This window comes from Pistacia vera, unplaced genomic scaffold, assembly GCF_008641045.1.
Source record: "Pistacia vera cultivar Batoury unplaced genomic scaffold, PisVer_v2 Contig467, whole genome shotgun sequence".
NCBI classification, from domain to species: domain Eukaryota; kingdom Viridiplantae; phylum Streptophyta; class Magnoliopsida; order Sapindales; family Anacardiaceae; genus Pistacia; species Pistacia vera.
In genome coordinates this window covers 778,973-789,679 of record NW_022196298.1, presented here as the reverse complement: position 1 = coordinate 789,679, position 10,707 = coordinate 778,973, and the positions used below count along the sequence as shown (strand labels likewise).

The 10,707-nt window shown below is 32.6% G+C and overlaps 1 protein-coding gene across 1 annotated transcript; it reads left to right on the top strand.

Annotated features, from left to right (window-relative positions):
• The first annotated feature begins 6,963 nt into the window (after positions 1–6,963).
• LOC116145773 (probable enoyl-CoA hydratase 2, mitochondrial) lies at positions 6,964–9,778 on the top strand. The gene is made up of 8 exons (XM_031431217.1): positions 6,964–7,303; positions 7,399–7,568; positions 7,943–8,017; positions 8,217–8,307; positions 8,400–8,451; positions 8,745–8,848; positions 8,950–9,026; positions 9,463–9,778. The coding sequence occupies exons 1-8, from the start codon at positions 7,087–7,089 to the stop codon at positions 9,637–9,639; spliced, it is 963 nt and encodes a 320-aa protein (XP_031287077.1). The 5' UTR covers positions 6,964–7,086; the 3' UTR covers positions 9,640–9,778.
• The last annotated feature ends 929 nt before the right edge of the window (positions 9,779–10,707 follow it).

Sequence of the window (10,707 nt, the reverse complement as noted above, 5' to 3'; positions counted from 1 at the left end):
GGTTTCATAAAAAATCCAAATGAACCTTGTGTTTATAAAGGGACAAAAGATCATACAACCATATTTCTCATACTATATGTACATGATGAACTATTGATGGGAAATGACATTGGAATGATGATTGAAGTTAAGATGTGGTTATCCAAAACTTTCTCCATGAAAAAGACTTAGTAGAAGCAACCTACATCCTAGGAATTCGTATCTATAGAGATAGAGAGAAAGGATTAATAGGCTTATCTCAAAGGATGTATATAGAAAATATGTTGAAACGATTCGACATGCAAGACTCCAAATCTTTTTTTTCCCTATAGTCACAAAATTCATCTTTTGAAAGACATGAGTCCCAAGATGACCAAGAGTGCGAGCGGATGAGTGGGATACCTTATGCTTCAGCTGTAGGTAGTCTCATGTACATTATGTTATGTACTACGCCTAATATAGCATATGTTGTAAGTGTTACAAGCAGATATCAGTCCGATCCGAGGGAGAAGCACTAGTTTTCTATTAAAACAATCCTGAAGTACTTAAGAAGAACTAAGGATTTAATCAAGAGTTACAGAGATTTGGAATTGAAGATTCAGGAATACTCGAATTCTAATTTTCAATCAGACGTGGATGATAGAAAGTTTACATCTGGATTCATATTCACTTGTAATGGAGGTGCAATAAGTTGGAAAAGTTCCAAACAGTCGACTACTACCGATTCCACTACAGAAGCTGAGTATATTACTACTTCAGAAGTAGCAAAAGAAGTTGTATGGCTGTGTAAGTTCATGATTAAACTTGGTGTGGTTCCAAAGATGGCTCATCTGATAACCATGTACTGTGACAATACTAGAGAAACTGCACAAGCAAAGGAAACAAGGGCGCACTAGAAGTCAAAACATATTCAGCATAAATATCACATTTTGAGAGAATTCTTTGGAGCTGGAGAAATTTTAGTGTAGAAGACACCTTTAGCTAAAAATGTAGCTGACCCACTCACTAAAGCGATGGCACAGAAACAGTTGGACTATCGTCTTGAGAAGATGTGTATTAGATACCACAATGATTGGTTCTAGTGCAAGTGAGAGTTTTGTTAGTGTATGCCCTAGGAACCAATCGTGTTGTTCGTTCCAGGACATTAAATCTTGTATATATATATATATTGGGTAAATATTTTATTAATAAAAGAAAGTGTTCTTATTTCACATGTTGATTTATTGCTTCATTTAAATTATTAATATTGCATGTGAAATGTTTGGATGATACTGATCTTCAAAATATCAAATCATCAAAGCATTCCCGATGTAAGTAATGTTAATTGGGCAATAACATTGCATAGTAGGCATGCTAAATATCTCCATTAAATATCATATGATGGTATTAGTGTGGGTTATTATAAAAGTTATGTTATTAGGGCATTAATATGGATAAATGGTCGATGAACTATTTATCGAATATGACCAATTACGATGAGTCAACAAATGGACATTTAGAATGTGGTCAATGATACATGATAAGTGTTCAATAATTGATATTTTGAATCCTTTATATCAATCTTTGTGATATATTTTGTGATTAATTTAGCTGATTAATATATTTTGTGAATTAGGAAAGGAATGGAGGCATGCGAATGAAAGTTGAGCATAATGTGCAGTTTTCAGACATTGGCAAATTCGACCTCTAAAGGTTCAGTGGAGACTTTGATGATCTTAGAGTTCCAGAATGAGAAAGAGACCTTCTTGAGGTTTGAAGTAGACGTCCTAAGCATTTTAAATTAGGCTGCGCATTTTAATCCTAGTAGATTTGGGTATTCAAAGTTTACATCAAAGTCAGAAAATCCAATCTCGTCACAACTTGGGCATAGATCAATAATTGGGCTATAACTTGAGTTAAAGTCCAATTGAGATGATTGAAGATGCGTTGGAAAGCTTATAACTAGGGATACAGCTTTCATGAAGAGTCCAAGCCCGAATTCAGTTTTCTTATGACCTGAAATCATCTCACAAGTTCCAGTAGAAAATTATTCAGCCTGTTTTGGAAAGAGTAGGACTCAATGCCTACAATTTAGGAATTTGAGTTGTAAACCCTTTGAGAGGTTGTACACACGTTTTTAGGGTCATTTGAAGGGGCTATAAATAGAACATTAGGTTTTTAAAAAAGAGAGGAAAAACACACACAAGGAGATTCATTCAGAAACATTTGTGGTTCTCAGTTTAAGATGTTTGGTTAGACTTTTTCAATTCAATTCGAGGGGATTTCAATTCCTAAACACATATCGATGGTATAATTGATAAAGTAATGTAATTTCTTACCTTTCTATGGATTTGATTTATGTTATTCAGTTTTAATGGAATATGATATTTGATTCGTTTAATTTACTTCAAGCCTGCTAAATAGATTGAATTGATATCGATTGCTAAAATTAGGGATTGTATTACGTAATCGATCTTTTCCTAATCACGCAGTAGCAATTAGTAATAAAAGATTGTGGATAAACTTTCTATTTTATTACTTGAATAACAAAACCTAAGTTAAATAATCCAAGTTTATGAGATTGTTGCTTAGATTAACCTATTTCATTGGAACTTAAAGAAACCATTACATTAAATCTAGAGAGCTTGTTCTAGGTTGTCTAATGGTTAGAGATTGTTGAAGAGCATGTTTCATTAGTCAGAATTAAGGGAATTTCGAGTAGTAGAGCTTGTTACTGCCTAGGATACTCACTTCATCTTACCCTAAATCCTGAAAATCCCACTACTACAAATTGGAATGACAAGTCCTTTTGCAACAGCTTACACAAGGGCAATGCAATCTTCGAAAAATCCTTGATAAATCCACGATAGAAACCTGCATGTCCAAGAAAATATCAAATCTCCCGCACATTCATGGGGTAAGGTAAAGCAGAAATAACATTTGTCTTGGATTTATCTATCTTTATCCCTCTAGCAGAAATAACATGCCCTAATACTATACCTTGTTTTACCATAAAGTGACATTTTTCCCAATTTAATACAACGTTAGTTTCTAAACATCTCCTCAGTATTAGTGTAAGGTTATCTAAGCATTTATCAAATAAATCACTATAGACACTAAAATCATCCATAAATACCTCTATAATGTTTTCTACATAGTTAGAGAATATACTAACCATACACCGCTGAAAGGTTGTCGGAGTGTTACACAATCCGAATGGCATTCGACGGTAAGCAAATGTACCAAATGGATATGTGAAGGTCATTTTCTCCTAATCCTCTGGTGTTATCCCAACCTGGTTGTAACCTGAAAAACCATCAAGGAAACAATAATGAGTATGACTAGCTAATCTCTCTAATATCTGATCTATAAAAGGGAGAGCGAAATGATCTTTTCAAGTTGCTGCGTTCAACTTCCTGTAATCGATACTTACTCTCCATCCCATTTGGACACGTGTGGGCACTAACTGATTCTCATTATTACGAACTCTACTTTTATTTACATCATTCATGCATGGCAATTATATTAAACATAATTGTAAGTTTTATACCAACGATTAGAGGCTCCTTCAACTAATTTGGATTCGCTTTCACTCCAAGATAGGAATGAACGATAGGTATCGCACACGAAGACAAGATGATGATCACCAAAGGACTCGATGTGCTAGCCAAACCGATTGGTTCAAGGATAATAGTGCAGAATTTTTCACTTGAAAAATTCTCTTCTCCAACCATGAGTGTTCACGGTTTTGGGAGAGAATGAGAAAGAGAGAGAGACGCGGCTAGGGTTTGTGTTTGATTGAATAATTTGTTTAATTTTTAGAGTTGCACTTAAATATGGCAACAATTAAAACCCTAATCTAATATGGAATAGTCATATACAATTCCATATTTAGATTATATTTATTTCATTACCAATCAAGTTTTCTAATCATGGTATTTTAATTTTAATTTTATTTAAAATGAATTTAATTTATATTATATTTATTAATATTAATACATATTATTCTAAATATTATGTTATATTTAAAATAATATTTTCTTAATGAATAAAACAGAATAATCTCAAATATTATTTTTCAATTTTCGGGACAACCGATCGCCAATTAATTTTCAATTTGAGAACTGCGGCTCAAAATATGAGCCCGTAACATTACTTAGCACGAATAGGGAGGCAAACGAACCAAACAGTTCACGAACAACTCAATGTTCATTCGATACCTATTCGACACTGTTCGCGAACAGTTTGATATTCGTTCGATAATATGTTCGATCGAGTTCGACATGGGTTGTTTGTTCGATTATGTTCACGAACATTATACATTCGACTGATCCATCCGTTCGCGAACATTTGTTCGATTTTTTCGTTCTTTTATGTTTGAAAACATGGTATGCATTATTATAATTTTTATTATTTTTTTTCATTTTTTTTCTTTTTTTTATATATGTTTGGTTTAGTTTGGATGAATTTTTTTTAATGGTAATCAATAATAATATATGTAACCTATAATTTTGGTAATTTCATAACATATAATCTATGTTAATATATATATAATAATAATTTTGTATATACACAATTACACATTATATATATATATATATATATATATATATTATATTATATATATATATATATATATATATACAAATTAATTAATCACATATATGTATGATCATATATTACAATAGATCCTCATTCCATTATAAATTTTGGTGTTGATACAAATATATATGTAAACATTTAAAATATTTATGATAATTTATGTAATGATAATAAATATATGATAACTTATAATTTTGGTAATTTCATAACATATTAACATATTTAATTTATGATTAATATATGTATGAATATAATTTTGTACATACCAATTACGCATTATATATATATATATGTAAACCAATTTCACACTTTCCCTTATTTGGCCCATCCCAAATTTTAAAACAAAAATCCAAAGTTCAAACCCAATTCCACGTTTCCCTTACCCGGCCCAAATCCAAATCCAATTCCACCTTTACCTTTTGCATATTGCGACAGCCTCACTCACATCACAGTTCACAGCCCTAATTTTTTCTGCAATTTGAGTTTGCTCAACGCGACAGCCCCAACACCTCAACACTCACAATTAGGCGGAATAAGATAATCAACAAACAGAGACAGAGTATAAAGGACTAAAGGAGAAGATTTCAGTTTTAATTCTTAAACTCAGATTCAAGGAAGCTGCATGTTGATCTCTGTAAGTTATTTCTTTTTCTGTTTTCTGAATCGTTGTTTGGCCCTTAAAAGTCCAGATTCGTTTAATTTCGCTCATTTTACTTTGAACAAACAGATCCTAAATTCAGTTATTCAACCAATCACGAACTGGCCTTTTGTTAATCGAACGAATATGACACAGTCATCCTGTGTTCGTTCTAGTTCGAACACGAAATCGAACAATCCTTCATACTTATTGAACGAGTTTCGAATGGACTGTTCGTTCGTGTTCGTTTTGATTGCAGGCCTACATGATCCGAAAATAATGTTATCTTTTATCATTAGTTCCTTTTCTGGTCAATTGTGTTTATTACTTTATTCTTATGTTTTTTAAAACTAATAAATGCTTGTAAACTTATCTAATCAAACAATTAATAATATTTAATAAAAAACTCTACTTTTATTTACTTAAAGGAGTTTTAATTTCATAAACTCTACTTAAAAAGTCATAATAAACAACTCTAATAATTTTGAACTTTAGTGTATATTAAAATTTTATCTGAAGTTTTATATTGTTTATGTTTTTGTCTTCAGGTGCATAGTTTTATTCTTATGTAATATGAATCACATGTACATTAATTCAGGTTTAATTTCATTTTATTAATAACCTATGACACTAAAATCTTATAATTATTGTCACCCTAAAATTTGAGCAAATTGAAATAATTTTTAGAATAAATTTATATATAACGTCTAGAGATTTCTTGTATTCTATTTTAATTAAATACAAGAAAGATGAATAATAATCATAATGTGTGGGAATGATGAAAGTTATTTATAATAGTCTCGTGACTTGGGCATATATTCCTCTTTGCTCTCCGATGGGCCAAAATGGTCTTCCAAGATATGCTGAAACAGGTCCACTGGGCTCAAATGGGACTATGCCGAGTAGGTCCACTTGTCCACCTCAGTTTTCTAATTTTTTGGATTGATGCTTATAGAATAAGAGCATAGAAAACCAGAAACATGATTGTTAAAACATTTGAGGCAGGGGTTGTCAGAATATTTGTTTTTTTTTTTATTAACTTCTTAAGTTCAAACCATCCTAGAATCATTTAATACATTTGTGACTTACCTTGCACACAAGCTATGAAAAAAAAAAGTTCACCATCTATGTTTATAATTGTGAAGTTAATTTCAGATTGGATGTTGTTTAAGCCCCCGCTAAATCTCTTTATAAACCTCAATAATAATTAAAATCCTTTTAAATATTTAATTTACAAATATTATTTAATTATTTCAAAATCGTCACTCTCCTAACATTTTTCCTTCTAAATTTATTTGTTAATCCATCGTCTCCATTTTTTTCTCCTAATTAAATTTCCATCATCATTTTTGCCTGTTAATGGGATTATCTTTTCCTTAAAAAAAAAAAAATACATGAACTTCAACTGACGAATTTCAAACCAAGTTTTGGAAAAAAAGGGGCTTTGGGTATTGAGAAAGAGAGAGTTTAGTAGATGAGGTGTGCTAAAACAATAAATGTCCTTCTTGATAATTATTTAAAGTATCTATATATACTTTAAGCTTAGAAGAAATTTACGGGGAGACTTAAATACCTCTACTGGATTACTTTATACACCTGTGACCTGTGAGATTGATTAGTATTAATTATACATTTGGAAATAGAGGGCCGAAAGAGTACATTACGCAAGCCCAATAGCCCATAACTAGTCTTCTACTATTTTCTTTGGTTTAACATTTCAACAAAGAGTGCACGACTGCAGAAGTTTATTATTACATTAACAACCAAAACGCTCCGTTTTACACGGCCAGCCCATACTGACGTTTACGATAATGTCAAATCACTGTAATCAAATTTTCTAACTCCAACCCTCACCTTCTTTCTCTCAGCTGAAATCAGTTTGATCAAACATGGCCACCGTAACGACTCTAACAAAATCTCTGGCTCAGCATTGTATGAAAAAATCCAAAGCCTGTTGGCATAAACCTTCTCAGCCACTGGTAAACTTGTTAATCTCAGAAGAAAATTTAAACCAATTTCATCAGTACCAGAGCCGTAGAACTCTCATTTTAGAATCCGCTTCCTCTGAGTTGGTCAAGCTTCAGCGACTCTCCGACTCTGATTCTGGTACTTGAATTTCTGCTTCTTTTTTTATTTTATTTTATTTTTTACTACTTTGTGTTTGTTGTTAATTCGTAGTACTTACTAATTATGATTAACAGGAATAATTGAGGTTAGTTTAAATAGGCCTGGAGCTAGAAATGCAATTGGAACGGAGCTATTGAGAGGCCTAAAGCATAAATTTGAAACTATTAGTGAGGATTCTTCTGCCAAAGTTGTAATGATTTCCAGTTCGGTTCCTAAAGTGTTCTGTGCTGGTGCTGATTTGAAGGTATGACACACTCGTTCTTTTGCAGTATTAGTACAATTCTAATTACCGAGACTTTACTGGTTTATTTATTTATTTTTATGTGATGCAAATTTGGGAGTTTTAACAATAAATCAGAAAAAAAAAATATATATATATAGTTTTGTCATGATTTCGTAGAGGAAATTGAAGTTATGGTAATAAAATTGAGGATATGTCTTTCTTCTGTCAACATGCATTGTTGAGTAGAAGCATGGGGCTAGTGATAGAATCATGATTTAATTGGTGATTTTCTTGGTTAGTGGCTTCATATTGTGGTTGTGTTGCTTGCATTTTTCCTTAGGAACAGTACTTATATGGTGAATACTTAACGGTTCTGCCTTTTATTGGTTTGTTAGGAACGCAGGGCTATGAGTGCATCTGAGATTCATTTTTTTGTCAACTCACTGCGATCCACATTCTCGTTCTTAGAGGTAAGACTTGATATCTGATTACCCTATTATATAAGTTTTCATGTACATGTGTGTACAAAAATTGTATAAGCATACTACATATGTGGAGGCTGATACTTATGCTCGTTTGCTGTTAGATATTCTTTATAACATGTGCTTACATCATTGCATTTTGTGGTGACTTTTATCTTACTTTTGAGCTTGTATTTACATGATACAGGCACTTCCTGTTCCTACCATTGCTGTCATTGAAGGAGCAGCATTGGGTGGTGGCCTTGAAATGGCACTAGCATGTGATCTTCGTGTCTGTGGTAGTTCCAATTTATTCATTGAGAATTTTTCTTTTTCCAAAAAAGAAAAAAGAAAGAAAAGTTGTAATGGATTTTAATTTCTAATTACTCAGGAGAAGATGCAGTATTGGGCTTGCCAGAAACAGGACTTGCTATAATTCCTGGGTATGTACAACATTTTGTTTTAAATCTGGTAAAGTTTTAGTAACATCTCTTGTGGATTGCAACTTGTTTTAAATTTTTTTGCTGGTGAGGGTTTAGATTAGTTCTGTTCACAAGAGTTCTGCTTGCAATCACTAATGTTTTGTTGCACGTAAGTAGATCAGTATTAGCTTAGAAGAGTGGCTTCTAATTACATTTTAATAATTTCAGATGGGCCATATTACTGCATGAATACTTTTTCTTTTCAAGAAGTAATTGCGGTGATAGATTACTCATATAGTCCTGGCTTTTAACAGAGCAGGTGGGACACAGCGGCTGCCTAGATTGGTTGGAAGGTCAGTAGCAAAAGATCTTATATTTACTGGTCGTAAAGTTGGTGGCAGAGATGCAATGTCTATTGGTGAGTTAGATTGTAGCAGACACATACATTCATACATACATACATACATACATACATATATGTATCCATCATATATAGCAATATAAGGGTTTTATGTGCAGGTCTTGTGAATTTCTGTGTTCCTGCCGGTCAAGCTCAGTTGAAGGCACTTGAAATTGCCCGGGAAATCAATCAGAAGGTAGGAATATGTGTCTTTACTATTATCGTAAAGGAATATTTATGTGGCGTGGAATCTGAATGCAATGCTGTTAAGAGTCTCTTGGCAGCCAAAAAGTTAGGACATTTGGAAGACCTTTCCTATCATGATTGATGTGTTTATAAGTTGGTTAGGTTATGCATGTTCGAAAACCCCGAAATGTTTTATTTAAGCAAAATGGAAAGAAAAGGACCATAACTGTGTGTTATATTATGCACACCAATTTTTGTATGACTTGCAGCTGGTGAGTTTGCGTTAATGATCCTCTTTTTGTTTCTTTTAGTGGGGTGAGTTATTGGTGAAACTTCAAACTATCTGGATAATGCTTGACATGAAAAAGTAGATCGAACTGAATTATTTTGTAGGACAAATAATGACATCTGATTTTCAAATTCAAGTCAACACCTATTGTTTGCAGGGTCCAATAGCAATTAGGATGGCGAAAAGGGCTATTAGTGAGGGACCTGAGATTGACATGGCATCAGCTTTGCAACTGGAAGAAGAGTGCTACCTAGAGACCTTAGATACGAAGGATCGGTTGGAGGGATTGGCTGCATTCGCTGAGAAACGGAAACCTAGGTATACTGGCATATAGAAAGAGTGTTTCTAATAAGTAATACCCCAGTTCCGAATTAGTTTTGTTGGGCATGTCAATGATTGCTCCTGTTAATAATTTGTACCCAGAATCAGGACGCCTTTTAGACAGGCTTCAGAAGTAAAAATGATAATAATAACAATGATAATTTATTTTAAAACTTTTTGTTCTGAATGTTTGCAATGGTTGTTTTGAATCTGTATATAGTGGAGCTGACCTAGTTTCTATGACGGGTGAAAGGACAATCAATTATAAAGATCTATTATAAGTAATGTTTAGATGAAGCACAGGACAATCTAATCATAGCATTTCTAAATATCCAAATCAAGGGTGGGTTCTGCTGAGGACAAAATAGAAGGAAATAGGGTGAAAGAAAGGGAAAAGAGGTGAGACCACTTCTCCCACTTTGTTGAAATTTGGACGCCAAGAAATTTCATATTTTTATATCTACAAATCTCAAAACTTTCATTAAGTGGACGTAGAGAGATGTTAAATATGAGATTCTTTATATGAACAATAACAAACATGTGACTCTAATAAGTAGGTGGATTCCACCAGACCCACTCCCTGGCATTTGCCAATCTTCATTTTTGGACGGGGCCCAACTACTTCCTCATGCAAGCCTACTTCATCTCTTGCGACTGGACCCGCATTCATTTCATCAAACATTAGAATTGAGTTTAAAAATTGAAGAACAAAAAGCATAGGAGAATTGACTTGTAGCCCCCATTAAATTAACAGTATTCCCAATTTTAAATGTACTTTTGCATTGACAAGTTTAACCTTAATAACATAATAATTTCTAAATACACTTAGCCTTTAAATCTTACATAAACTCTAATTCGAAATTTCCTAAATCATTTAAACATTTTTTTTTAATTTCAAAAATTCTTTGTTTAATGAAAATATATTAATAATGCTAAATAGAAATTAATCACACAAAAGGATGAATCTGAACCCAAATACGAAGAAGAAAAAACCAAGTTTCAAATTTGAAATTTGGAAGAAGGGATATTAAAAGAAAAAACCCTAATTAAGAAATTGGGAAAAAGTGGTATAAATAACAAC